This window comes from Nyctereutes procyonoides, unplaced genomic scaffold, assembly GCF_905146905.1.
Source record: "Nyctereutes procyonoides isolate TBG_1078 unplaced genomic scaffold, NYPRO_anot_genome, whole genome shotgun sequence".
NCBI classification, from domain to species: domain Eukaryota; kingdom Metazoa; phylum Chordata; class Mammalia; order Carnivora; family Canidae; genus Nyctereutes; species Nyctereutes procyonoides.
Genome location: NW_026575020.1, coordinates 47942650 through 47956915, shown reverse-complemented (window position 1 = coordinate 47956915; position 14266 = coordinate 47942650). Strand labels below are relative to the sequence as shown.

Genomic DNA, 14266 nt, shown 5'->3' with positions numbered 1-14266 from the left:
CAGAGGCTCTATGAGAAAATCCATCTCCTGGCCTTTCCAGCTTCTAGAAGCCACCTGTGTTCTGTGGCTCATGCCTCTTCTTTCATCATCAAAGCCAGCAAAGGCTCTGTCATATTGTATCACTCTGAACTCTGGCAGCTTCCTTTTAAGGACCTTCGTGATTATATTGGGCCCACCCAGATAACCCAGGATAATTGCTCATCTGAAAGTCGGCTGATTAGCAACCTTAATTCCACTTCATCACACAATGTAATATATTTACAGGTTCCCAGGATCAGGACACAGGCTTCTTTGGGGAGCCATTATCTTGCCTCCCAAAGACAGGATTCAAGGGTTGAACAAGGATGAATGAGTGGGATGACCTGCAAACTTCTAGAGCCCCATCCCCCCAACAACCACTTCCACGTGAACATCCTTTGTGCCTTTTCACCTTTAAAAGGGCTAGCTTCTCTAGACTCACATGCTCAGCAGATGATCTGCTTAGAGAAAACCAGCCACAGCTGGGCTGCTCGCTCAGTAGGACCACCACGTTTCATAAAAAAACGTGCCTGTACCCACCCTCCCACAACCCTGCGGTCGGCGCCCTGCTGCCCTTCTCTCCCAGAAGTGGGTTGTCATTCCCCATGAACCCCAAATGCACCACCAAGAGTCTCCTCTGAGCGTTCACTCCTTGCTCTGATACCTTTGGTGAACTCTCCTGGCACAAGTGGGTGGATTCCACTCCCAAGAACCATATATAGATAAGAATCTGAATTTCCAATGAGAGTCTTTTGGAAGTTGATTACTCATTATCGAAGCACCCAGAACAGGGTCTCTTTAAAGAGCAAGTATCCAGGAGCATTTTAATACAGGAGCCGGTGCACAACTTTGAGAGGGGCCAGAGGCATTGTGTGGAGGGCACTGAACACTCTGCGGCCCACGGAAGCCAGCCAGGAAGGCGACGCAGGTGGCCAATCAGGACTGCACTGCCCAGACCCAGGCAAGCAGGCAAACATCCTTTTAGGCCAGTAACGTGAGACATTTCACAGTAGCGTCCCACAGTTCTATTTGGACAGCTCCTTCTCTCAAGCTCAGACCAGAGTTAGCTGACTCCCCCCACCCCTCCACCACCCCCCCAAGCCCCGCCACCGCCCCACCTTCTCTTTCTATGTTTTTCTTCTGGGGGTTGCTAGAGCAACCAATTTATTTCTGCAAGAGCATTTTAACTTTCATCAGATGTTCAGTTTGACAGCAAGTTTTCCTTCTGGGGGTCTGGCTTTTCGCAAGCCAGCACGCACACTCTCCTTCCTGAGCCCACTCTTCTCTTTCTGCTGCCCCAGCACGTATTTACTCCGGGGTGGGTGGGGTGGCAGGAATCGTCAGGGGGTAGAAAAAAACCAAACTTTAAAAACAAGGCTTTTGGAGGAGAGAGAAAAACAAAGTAATTACATTTCCAAGCCTGCTGTCATGAGATAATAAACTTGTAGGGTCTCTGGAGAAGTTTGCCGCACAAGTGTGGATTCTTTCTGTTTTTGTTGTTTTTTTTTTTAAGCAGGTATTTGTTTTCTTTTTAATTTTTTAAAAAGATATTTTAAAATATTTTATTATTTATTTATTTTAAAGAGAGAGAGAGGAGGAGGAACACAAGGAGAGGGACAGTCGGGCTCCACACTGAGCGCAGAGCCCAATGCGGGGCTCGATCCCATGACCCTGGGATCGAAACCTGAGCCTAAGTAAGAGTCAGATGCTTAACCCACTGAGGCCCTCAGGGGCCCCCAGTGTGGGTCCGTCTTTACTATCCCCCACCCCCTATGGCTCAGGAGAGCTATTTGTTTATCTTTTCATTCAACGAATATATATTGGGCGTTTCTCCGTGCCTGGCCTTACGTTGGGGGGTGGAGGGTCAGAAGTGAATAAAACAGAGATGGCCTCTGCCCTCTTGGGGTTTTTGCCCTGTGTGGGAAAAGTCAAGACCCCTTCTCTGCTTATTGCAGTGTTGAGTGATGAATCCGTTGCCTTGCACCTGAGAGCCCTCGAATGTTCATTGCGTTAGTGTCCTAGGGCTACAACTACCACAAACTGGGTGGTTTAGAACAATACATATTTATTGTTTCACATTCTAGAGGATAAAAGTCTGACATCAAAGGTGTTGATAGGATAGGTTCCTCCTGGAAGCTCTGAGGAAGAATCTATGTCACGCCTCTCCCTTAACTTCTGGTGGCTGCTGGAAATCCTTGGCATTCCTTGACTTTACGTCTGTGTCAGTCCGTTCTCTGCCTGTGTCTTCCAGGCCTGTGGGTCTCCTCCCATCCTCTTGTAAGGACACTTGTCAGACTGAGGGCCCACTCTAATTCACGATGATCTCATCTCAAGAACCCCAACTTGATTACATCTGCAAAGAGCCTTTTTTCCAAATAAGGTCACATTCAGAGGTTCCGGGTATTAGGCCACGGACATTCCCTTTTGGGGGCCACAATTCAACCCACTACATCTGCCAACTGAGTAAATAAATGGGCCATCTCCTTTACCCTTCATAATCCCTCATCAAAGAGAATTCAAGCAACCCAAGGCCAGACACTGCTATTGCCTGGAGAACCACGTGTAACTCAGATGCTCTGTCAGAAGCAAACCCTCTGCTTTTCAGCCAGCTTACATTTCGGGGTGTTTGTATTTACCATCAGCTTCTCTGAGGTTGGTTAGAACTGTGGCCAGAGCACAGCATTTCAGGTAGAACTGACTCATCGTCTACCACAGAGAATTTGAGTCATAGTTGCATGGCCCAGCCTCCGTGCTCTCCTGCTCCCGACCTCCTTCCAAAAGCAATTAATATTCCAATATCGGTGCGTGAGGAGGAGGTGGGTTATGATGGTTCATTTTATGTGGCTAACTTGGTTGGGCCGAGAGATGCCCAGAGGCTGGTAAAAGATGATTTCTTTCTTTCTTTTTTTTTTTAAGATTTTATTTATTTATTCATGAGAGACACACACACAGAGAGAGAGAGAGAGGCAGAGACAAAGGCAGAGGGAAAAGCAGGCTCCATGTGGGGAGCCTGATGTGGGACTTGATCCCAGGACTCCAGGATCACACCCTGGGCCAAAGACAGGCACTAAACCGCTGAGCCACCCAGGGATTCCCCTAAAAGATGATTTCTGAGTGCGCCTCTGAGGGTGTTTCTGGAAGAGATTAGTCTTTGAGACAGTAGACTGAGTAGAGATGGTCCTCTCTAGTGCAAGGGGTGGGGGGTGCATCGTCCAATCCACTAAAGCCCTAAGACAGAAAGACAGAGGAAGAGAGAGAATTCTCTCTCTATTCTGGAGCTGGGACATCCATCTTTCTCTGCCCATGGACATCAGACCTGGTTCTCATGCCTTTGGGTGTAGGCTGAATTATACCACCAGGCTTCCTGGTTCTCCATCTCGCAGACGGCACACCCTGGGACTTCTTGCCTCCATAATTTTGTGAGTGGATGCCCATAATAAATCTCCTCTCATACACGTGTTTCTCTGGAGAAGACTAAGACACAGGTCCATGAGAAAGTGGACTCCTCCCAATGCCTTGGTCAAGGTATCTGTGACCTGGCATCCTATGCCTGGGGACAGACATCTCATCACACCCACCTCGTTCACAGGCAGCCTCCTCCTCACACTCCAGCCCACACTGAAGAACCCCTGCCATCGTGATGACCCCAGCTATGGAAACTGAAGCGTTCCAGCTGCTAAAAAGTGGGAGGGTTGTCTGTGCACCCACCTCTCAGGGCAGAGAGGCTCTGAGCACAGGGGGCCCTCTGCAGGGTCCCTCAAGGGTCTCAGACACATCTACCTTTCCAAGTTAACCACAAGCACCCACACTGTGATTGTCCACCCCGGGGTTTTGTCTCCTAGAGACTCGGCCCCAGCCCAGTTCCTGCTCCTACAGACCATGCTCCCCTTCAGGATGAAGAATCCATCTGCCATGATCCAAGATGGGCAGGAAACCAGGCCCCTGGGTCAGGAAAGTGACAGTGCATGAGGAAGGCAGAGAGGGGTGTGCACACAGGTAGGGCACATTCACGGAGTCGGGAGCCCCAGCTTCTGTTCCCAGGGGCTCACAGGGGTGGTGTGGCCAGACCTGGAGTGTCAGGGCTGAGGCCAAGATGCTGCCCCTGCATGGGTGAGTTTCTCTGATAACCAAACCTGAGAAGGGCCCCCCTTTTACTAGAGAGTCCCGACTTCAAAACGCCCTGTCTCCCCTGCACCAAAACCGCCCGAGGGAGTGTGGGGGTGGGAGGGCCCCCAACCCTTGGACCCTACAGGCCGAGGTAAGCCATTCTCTTTTTGTTTGTGGGCACCAGCATTACCCTGTTAGCTCTTCAGCCCCCAGGGCCTCTTTATTCTTCTCCCAGGGGTCCCCCTGTAAGCCACTTTAGCCTGTGCTCTACTCGTAATAAAGTCCCAAGGCAGTTGAGTTTAAAGACACAATTATGCATTATGGATAAAGGGCACCTCGGCATCTGCGCGTGCTCTGTGGCTTCCATCAGTGGGCCGGACAGGTCTGTCCTCTCCCCTGCGCCACAGGGCGAGCCGAGGGACCCCGCGATGCCCGCAGCCCCTGAACTAAGCCCAGGGCTCCCGGCCGCTCTCCCCAGGATTGTACTACAAACTGATGAATGTTAGCGACCTGCATCCCCGTCTGTTAGCAGCGATCACTAAGAGGCTCCCAAATGCTAGGAGTTTGGGGTTCTTTTTTTCTTTTCCTTTTTGCCTTTTTCAAATATTTATGAAGAGATTTTCCATTTATCCTGACACATCTTCTCCACCGTGGGTGTCAGCTGGGAGGGCTCAGACAACAAACTCCAGAAGGTATTTTCCCTAAAGCAGCATCTGGCTCCATTGGCAAGTGCAGCGGGCGGCTTGCTGGGAATTGGCCGAGGCAGAGGGAGGAGGAGCCTGGGGCCGAAACAGAGGGAGGAGTGGATGGGGCTGGGGCATCCTGAGAGACCCAGGTACGTCTGCCACTTGACATCCCACAGCCCCCAACCCCCATAAGAGCCAGGCACAGGACCACCACGAGCATCCCGTCTGCATCTCATCCTTCATGCCCTCTGGTCTGATGCCAAAGCTCCCTGACTTTCCCAGCTAAACCAGTGAGGGGGGTGGTGCGTGTGACCAGCTCCCCACAGCAGATTCCAATTATCAGTGGGATAAGGCGCTGGAGAAGAAGAAGCTGGCTTGGTCTCTGCATTCCCAGACTCTCCCATCCCGGGAGGCCTTCTGCAGGCAGAGCCAGAGCCCTCCCTCGTTTGCCCTGCTGGGCATTTGTCGCCTGCTGGGTGAGAAGGCAGACAAATGGCAGGACAGCATGACCCACGCTGGGGACAGGGCAAGTCAGCTTGGTTACAGGGCTAGAAGTGGCAATGAGAGTCTTGTAGAATCTCCCAGATGTTCACCAGCATAATGGCTATCTTCCCCCACTCGCCCTGGGCACAGCTGCCCAGCTGACACCAGGAGCCCCCAGCCCACCATTTCCTATTAGTTACCACAGAGACCGAGCCAGGCATTGTGTTTGCTGGCAATGAATTCAGTCAAAAACCAAACACTTTTCAGAGAACTTGTGTCTAAAGGTATTATGGCTTCGTGCCCTGATTCTTTCCCAGCTCTACATCAGGAATCACTTGGGAGTTCTAAGAAATATTGATGTTCAAGTGTCATTTCAGCGTGGTCAGAATCTCTGGGAGTGGGGCATATATCCCTTAAGGCCCCCTCGGCCATCGTCAAGGGTTTCCAGGGTGGCAAACTATGGAGCTATGGCAAGAATGTGTTCCCTGGAGACGGCCGGTCCTAGGCCAGAGTCCTAGCTCTTCTGTGTACTAGCCTCCACCTTGAGTAAGTTACTTGCCCCCCAACGCCTCCGTTTCATCTTCTGTAAAATGGGGAAACTACATCTTTGTTATTATAAAGTGCCACAGCACACGTAACGTTTCAATAAATGAGAGCTGCTGTTAATCCTATTGCATCACAAACCCATTATGTGGGACAACAGATTGTTGGACTTAGGTGTGCCAAGGAGCCCAACGGGGCGGCGGGTCAGGGAAGTGGGAGACGTGGCACCTGGTTCCAGGATGCTCAGAACCATCACCTGCGGAACTGCCTCAGGGCCTCCCCTCTGGGTAGGGGCTGCAAGAGGACAGGTGCCATCCCCCAGATGACAACACCCTCTAAAGATACGGCACCAGCCAAAGAATATTTCTCCTGAATTTAAAAAGATCTGAAGCACTTAAGATCTTTCCTCTAGGAAGCCAATTCATTTTCCACATCCCCTGTTTATCTGGAAATGGTCTGTTATCAGATCCAGCCAAGTGTGGAGCTAGATGGGAGCATCTGAGCATGCGCTCTGCCCAGTGCTGCCTTGGTCTAGGGGGGGATGAAGAAGGCCCAAAGGCCATGCCAGGAAGCAGGTACTTCCCAGCAGACACACCAGAGAAAACCCCAGTGATTCTGCAGACCACTTGAAGAGGATCCCAAAGTCAACCCCCAGAAAGAACCCTAGGTGTGTTGATCACCCATACAATAAGTATTATTTCTTATTGCATATGATGTGCACCTACCAGTGACACCTGCTGATGCCAGACCACCTTGACTGGGTCAGCTGGGGCCACACACCCTATACATTGTCTTCAAATCTTCCAACGGCTCTCCCAGGGTGGGTGCTGCTGTGCCATGTGGTAGCTGGGGAGAACTGAGGAACTTGCCTCAGCTCTGAATCCTACACCCCTGGTTGCCTCAGGCCCAGCTATCCTCTAGCCACAAGATTTCAGAGAGTCTTGGCAACAGACAGCAATGATTTTAATAATGTCTTTGTCGGGGTGCCTGGGGTGCACAATCGGCTGAGCATCCGACTCTTGATTTCAGCTCAGGTCATGATCTCAGGGTTGTGAGATTGAGCCCCACATCACCCAGCATGGAGCCTGCTTAAGATTCTCTCTCGCTCGCTCTCTGCCCCTCCTCTGCTTGTTCTCTCTCTAATATTAAATTAATATTAATAAAGTAATGTCTTTGTCACCCAGAAGATCCACATTCATAGGTTCCCAGAGGACAAAATGAACCAACAGAAAGGGGTCCACTGGGAAAAATCCAGTATTTCTGGGACTGGAGAGGATAATGGAAGCTGGTCTATATTATAAAGGAAGCTTGAGTTTTATAAAGTCAGAGATGATTCATAGAGGAGGATACTGAGTAACTTAAACTTAACTGTTAGGGGGTATTAATGGGTAGAATAATGAAAGCTACCATTTATTAAGCACATATTATTTTTAAAATTTTTTAAAGATTTTATTTATTCATGAGAGATACAGAGAGAGAGGCAGAGACATAGGCAGAGGGAGAAGCAGGCTCCCTGCGGGGAGCCCGATGCAGGACTAGATCCCAGGACCCCGGGATCACGACCGGAGCTGAAGGTAGACGCTCAACCATTGAGCCTCCCAGGTGCCCCTATTAAGCACATATTAAATCAAAATTATAAGCATGGGTTCTGGAGCCTGGCCGCCGAGGTTCACAATCTGGCCCTGTAGTGTACATCCTTTGGCAAGTGATTTACCCACCCTGTGCCTTCCTTCCCTCTATGGTAGGATGAGATCAATAATACGCCTGTCTCGAAGAGTTCTGGAGGAAACCAAACGAGTTATGTACAATGTGGTAAAGCATTTAGAACGGAGCCTGGTGCTTATGAAATGCTCAGGAAACATCAGCTGTTAGCACTGTCCAGGAAGTGCCTTGCCTGGCTTCTTTAATCCGCAAACGGATTAAAGAACCCCACCAGGCAGGGTTTGGCTCCCCATTCTACTGAAGCCCAGAGAGCTTCAGCCATGAGTCCAAGGCCACACAGCTGCAAACGGCAGAGCTCAACTAGAAACCCGGGTCACCCTGAAGCCAGTGACCTTCCCTTTCCTGTTCCCAAGAAAAGGCCATGGAGAGAAAATCAGCAAAGACCTAGTGGCCCTTTGAAAACAAAACGAGTGGGAATAGCCAAGACAGGAGGCGGAGTGCAAATATCTCATTGATATCTGCGATTCAGAAGGACATCTGCAGTGTGAAGCAATCCCTCCCACTCGGTAGCAAGCTCAGCTCCCAGAGGGCCCAGAGGAGCCGGCCCCATCCCCCCGTGGGCAGCCCAGAGAGCAGGGGGTGCAAAGGAAGGTGCCACTCAGGAGCCCAAAGTAGCCAGATGGACCCCGAAGCAGACCTCGCGTTCCACAGCCGGGCACTTTGTGGCAAAGTTCTGCATGAAACGCTCCCTGTTCTTTCAGCCCCTGCACAGGGCTGTTATATTTTAGGAACTAAAAGCTCCGCTTTGGCGAAAGCACAAATGATACGCGTTAGTGGCAGGCTGCGCTCTCGCTGACCATCTTCTCCACCCAGCCCCCCGGTTTCAAATGCTTGCGCCTCCTCTGCCACCAATTTCTTCCTTGGAGTGTTCTTCTCAATCCTTTGAGAGTCGGCTCAGTTTCAGAGGCTGGCTGTGGACAAAGGAACCTCTTGGCCTGTTTGTCCTGTCGAGTGTTTTGAAAAGAATGTTCTCAGAATAACCAGCTAACTATCAAGCGTGCTGTGCCGGAAGCTTCGGCCAAGTCGGGCCATTAATATCAATATGCTCATCAGCAGGGCCGGGGCTGGCACAGATTCCAGCGGGGGAGACCGCCCAGCCGGCCACGGAGCGCAGCCCCTGGTGGGATCCGGGTTGAAAACACACAGGTCTTCAAGAAGCCCACATGGACTTCACTCACAGTTGGCCGCTTTGTTCGCTGTGCAACCCTGACAGCAGGCCACTGCGTCCGCCTCCCGTTGACAGTAAACAGAAAACCCAGGACAGGGTGGCAGCCGGAGGACCCTGGATCAAGGGGTGGCCAGCACCAGGGCGGGCACTGGGAGGAGGAGGAGGAGGAGGAGGAGGGTGGGTTCCTGAGGCCGGCTTCCCGCGCACCTGCCATCAGCCCCGCTCACTGCCCGACAAATGGGAAATGTGCTTCATCTCCCCTGGGTAACCCCTCCACCCTCCTGTGGCTTTGATCATCATTCGAACCTGATTTTATCTGGAAAAATACATGAAAGAGGAGCGGGGAAGGAAGCAGGCATGGGCAGAGGGACTTTGAAGACCCTCAACCTCGGTGCCCTCTGGTAGCCAGCAGACCTTGGCTGCGCTCATGCAGACCGGGGTTCAAATCCCAGCTCAGGCTGTTTAGCTGCAGGTACGTCTTCTACAAGACGGGGGTAAAGGCACCCACGGCTGTTAGGCGGCTGTGCCATGATGGAATGAAGTGCTGCGCGCACAGGGACTGGCACACAGAGGACACTCCTGAAATGCTGCTTCCCTTCCCTCTGCACTTCTAGGGCCTGGCCTGGTGTGGAGACGGTGAGCAACACCTCCGCTTTACTGTGGCGGAGAAAGAAGGCTGCATATCCAGCTCCAAGCACCTTGAATGGGATATAAGTGATAAGCAAATGAAATGGAATAAACTTGAATACATAAAGCCAGGAAGCATTTTGTGATCCGCGCTCTTCCTCAAAGGAACCTACTGAAATATGAAGAAAAAGAAAAAACCTCATTCTTGCGGTGTGCGTAATCTGATGGAGGGGAGGCTGTCAGTACCAGGGTCTGGAGGCATTCTTCTTGGATTCTGAGCAGCTTGGATGGGCTGCAGATAAGCCTCCACACTGAGCCAAGCCCCGGAACCTTCTAAGACTCATCCCCAGCCCTCTGCTATAGAAAATCAAAATCACTCTTTATGTCTATTCACTGGAAATATCTCCCTGGCTCTCCAAATGCCCCCCGCCCCCATTAAGTCTTCTGAAATCAGCAGAACCATCTGCTTTGGGCATGGAAATGAGATATTACAAAAAGTTGCCACACAAAGGTCATTATTTCCGGAGGACAAAGGGGGAAAGCAAAGCTTTTAATAAAGGCTTTTGGAACCGCGTTCCCCTCGCTGGCGGAGGGCCTCTCCCTTCCTTCTCGCCCTGATTGCAGATGCTCGGCGGCTCTGACATGCACGTTACACAGCGTGAACAGTCTAATGCGTATTCCTCTCCCACGGCCACCGCCCGGCTGCTTCGCCTTGGAGCTGGGATTTTCAGAGGGTTCTGAGCTCATTTTAAAGCTTTGTCTTCACAGCCAAAGTAAAACGAAGAATTGTGGTAATTACCCAAGTGATCCGGTGAGAGGGAAAGAAACTAGTTTGTGTTGAAAAAAGATGGCTTTGAAGGACGGGTCCCAATATCTCCACCTGCTCAGCTGTCCACAGAGTTGGTAATACGTGTGATGATTTGTCCCCTCCCCCAACAGTGGACCTGACACTGAGCGGCTGGCTCCCCAAGGGGAAATGCCAAGTGTCCAGCCTTTCCAGAACAAGACCAACCCAGTGCCTTCTCCTGAGCAAGCAAAAGACACATTCCCTCCCTCAGATCTGGAAATGTCACATGGGACAAACTCCAGGGACCTCAGGCAGCAGTTAAATACTGCCATTTAGAGTTCTCTAATCCGGCTGAGCAGAAATTTCCAGATTTAAATTGTGCTCACCCAGGCATGATGAACGGTCTCAGACAGTCTTGAGTTTGCTCCAGCTCCCTTCGCTGGCGGTCAAGTCCTTATTTGACTCCACAGTCTACACCCTTGCAACCTCCGAACTAAGCACGGTTGCCAGTTGGGTGTTCACAGATAGAAAGGCAAATAGCCAAGCCCCATTCGAGTTCCCTTTCCCCCCAAATCAACAGGTAATATGTAACAACACAGTCAAGCAGCACTTGACAAGGACAACGAGACGGTTTGGTGCCCTTGAAAAATTCTGGTCGTCAGGATCTGAGCTGAGACCTTCCAGGTGTGAGACCTTGAGCAAGTTACTCAACTACCCTGTGCCTCAGTTTCCCCAGGTATTGTAAGGGGGATAACAGTGAGAATAACAGATGATGTAATAACATATATCCGCTAGACAGTGTCTCCTTCACTGTCTCCCACAAAAAGTAGAAAAGGAAGCATTTACTACTGATTCCACAAATGGTTGCTAAGTGTACGGTGTGCAAGGCTACTTTATTGGATCCTCAAAACCATTCTGAAAGGGGCACTTGGAGAGGTGTCTTTCTCTTGGGTGGTTCTAGCTTGTCCAAGATCATCTGCTAGTGAGTGGTGGAGCCAGCATGAGATGCTGACATCTTGGCTCCTACTCCAGTGCTGTCTCCTCTCCCAAATGCTCCTTGGATTGCTGGTGGGAGCTGGCCCAGTCGGGCTCCGATGAATGAAGATTTCTGTTTTGGGATTAACACGAGGATGGAGGATCGCTAACTTGGAAGAGGGTCCCACCACCCATATGTCACTCCCCAGACCTAAGAGCAGATCGAGGGAAGCCACTCACCCCTGCTCCATCCGACAGATAAATGAGATCCATTTATCTTGCTTCCATTTATTTCTCTCAAAGTCCCTGAGAAAGACTGCAAGCAGGACAGGGTGGAAGGGATGTCCCCAAGGGACCCAGATGCTGGTTCAGGATGTTGGTTTTCATATCATATTTCGTGGGATCTAGGTTTCCACTCACAGGAGTGCTCTGGGGGCTGGGTGGGCAGGTACAGGTACACTGGGTCCCTATTTAACCAGAGCAGTGCCAGCTCTTACCTGCATGGCTAACTGGTGGGAGACCTGGTTTGTTTATGCTGAGCTTCTGTTTAAGATTTAATTTGAGGCAAAGATCTGCTAAACAAACAAACAAACAAAAACAGGAAAGCTTGAGATCTACCTTTCTGGGTGCTTCTGAGGACAGAGTTTATCCTTGTGGCTATTAGGGACATAGGAAGGCAGCCCTTTTCTGAGCCAGAGCAGGCCATCTCACATCTGGTGTGCGCCTTCGGGCATACGCTGGGCACCTGCCGTGTGCAGAACGGGCGGCAGGTGCTTGGAAGTAAAATATAGGTGACAGCTCTTGTCCTTTGAAACTTTGGGGAGGCATGAAGACACCCCAAAGGCAGGAGAAGGAGCCACAAATATGAACTAATGCAGCCAGTCTGGTCCTTAGGCTACATTATCTTGGAACTTATTTATATGCTCTATTTCCCCCAATCAGAGTATAATTCTTGTCCAGGGGACAAGAAACATCTTTCACTCTCCAAACGTTCCTTCAGCACTTAGCACATACGTCGGACATGAGAAAGGCTCCCAATCTCACAGAAGAGAGACCAGTAGTTCTAGCACGAGGTCATTAATTTTCCTCGGGTAGTGGGGACCGGGGAAAGTGCTAGAAAGGAGGTGAAATTCAAGCTGGCTCTCGCCAAGAATATAGCAGCTCTGGGTAGGCTCCCTTCACTTCCCTGGGGGTCCAGGGCAGCAGCGCCAGCACAGTCACCCCGGATGCCAACAGGACCAGCTTTGGGGAGGGCGGAAGTGAAGCCACCTTGGACGTCCAGGTGTTGGTCTCTGCGGGAACCTGCGGGAGGGAAGAGTTTGGAGCTGGGTTTTGAAGGAGAGGGAGCCTGCGCTGGCTCCTTGGAGAAGGGAGCGTGTCCAGGTTGGGATCGTGCCAGCAGCAAAGGCAATTAAGTGAAGCCAGCGGGGCTCGGGGGCTCGAGGCAGAGGCTGGCAATAAAGGGACGGAGGTGAGGGAAGCCAGTTAAGCTCGAGTAGAGAGGGAAAGGCGAAAGGAAATCAAGGTATTCGAGAGGGAGCTAGGAGGAAGAGGGAAACGGCCCTGAGGGCCGCGGTGTTTGAATCCAGCGCAACTGGGGTGCCCCTGGGCTCACAGTTACCGACCATCAGAAATACAGAAATGGAGGGGAGCCCCCTTTTCAGGGAAAACCTCACCCCTCCTCGGCCAAACAGGGATTCTACGTTCCTCCCGAATGACCTCCGGCTGACATCCCTCGACCCCAAAGTCTGGGTCCCCTGGAGGAGCCGGCGGGGGGCGGGGGGCGGGGGGCGGGGGGGGGAGGCAGGAGCAGTCCGGTGGGGGAGGGAAGTGGCCAGGGCCCGGCGTGGCCTGTGGTGACCCACATCTGGGGCTTCTGGAACCCGGCCCTGAGCACTCCCAGCGCCAGCCTTGCCTCCACCGCCCCGGCCAGGTAGGGGCGCGGCTGGGTACAGGGGGGATGGAGGGCGACCCCCGCGCGCGCACACACGCTCCCCAGAGGAGAGTCGGGCAGCCGGGGTGTCCTCCCGGGTTGAGCGGGGGCGAGGTGGCCGGCACCGCGGCTCCCCCGCCGTCCTCCCGGGGGCCCGCGCCTCGGCTTCCTCCGCTCCAATAATGTGAATGAACCCGGCGAGAGGCGGGGAGGGCAGGGGAGGGCCGGGGAGGGCCGGGGAGGGCGCGTGCGGGCGGGCGCGGGGAGGGGCGCGCGGAGGGGCGCGCGGAGAGAAAGCCCGGGCCGGCGGGAGCGCGGGAGCGCGGGGCGGGGGGCGGGGGGCGCGGGGCCCGGGGCGGGGCGCGGCGGGGCGCGGCGGGGGCCGAGGCGCGGGGCGGCGCCGGGAGGAGCGGGGCGCGGGCCCGGAGCGCGGCGGCGGCGGGCGGCGGGCGGCGGGCGGCGGCGCGGAGGGCGCGGGGCGGAGGCGCGGGCCGAGCGGGAGGGCGGGCCGAGAGGGAGGAGCCCCCGGCCGCCGCCGCCAGCCCGCCCAGCGGCCCGCGCAGCCCTCACTCGCCGCCGCGCCTCGGAGTTCGAGCCCCGGCGGCGCCGGAGCGCAGGCACGCCCGGGGCGCGGGGTCGGAGCGCGCAGCGCGGCGCCGCCCCCCGGCCCTCGGCCCTCGGCCCTCGGCCCCCCGGCCCGGCGCCCCCGGAGCGGCGCGCGGAGGGAGGAGGGCGGGCGGGCGCGGCGGGCCGGGCCGGCGGGCGGCGGACTATGAGGCGCCCACCATGGTGCGATGCGACCGCGGGCTGCAGATGCTGCTGACCACGGCCGGAGCCTTCGCAGCCTTCTCGCTCATGGCCATCGCCATCGGCACCGACTACTGGCTCTACTCCAGCGCGCACATCTGCAACGGCACCAACCTGACCATGGACGACGGGCCCGCGCCCCGCCGCGCCCGCGGCGACCTCACCCACTCGGGGCTGTGGCGGGTGTGCTGCATCGAAGGTACGGCCGGCCCCCGCGCCCCCACCCCCGGCCCCGCGCGCACACGCGCACGCACCGCCTGCCCGGGCTGCCGGCCGCGAACCGGGTGGGCGCGGCCCCGGCGCCGCGCGACGCGACACACAAAGGAGCCGGGCGGGCGGGCGGGTCCCCTCGCGGCCAGCCGCGCGCCAGCCGGGGTCCCGCGGGCCGACCCCGCCAACTCCGCGCACAC

At 54.2% G+C, this 14266-nt stretch overlaps 1 protein-coding gene across 1 annotated transcript in view; it reads left to right on the top strand.

Annotated features, from left to right (window-relative positions):
- The first annotated feature begins 13818 nt into the window (after positions 1–13818).
- CACNG4 (calcium voltage-gated channel auxiliary subunit gamma 4) overlaps positions 13819–14266 on the top strand; it is a 60742-nt gene continuing 60294 nt past the window's right edge. The window contains exon 1 of the mRNA XM_055316201.1: positions 13819–14055. Within this exon, the coding sequence (XP_055172176.1) occupies positions 13836–14055 (220 nt within the window). The 5' untranslated portion in view covers positions 13819–13835. The remainder of the gene's footprint in view (positions 14056–14266) is intronic.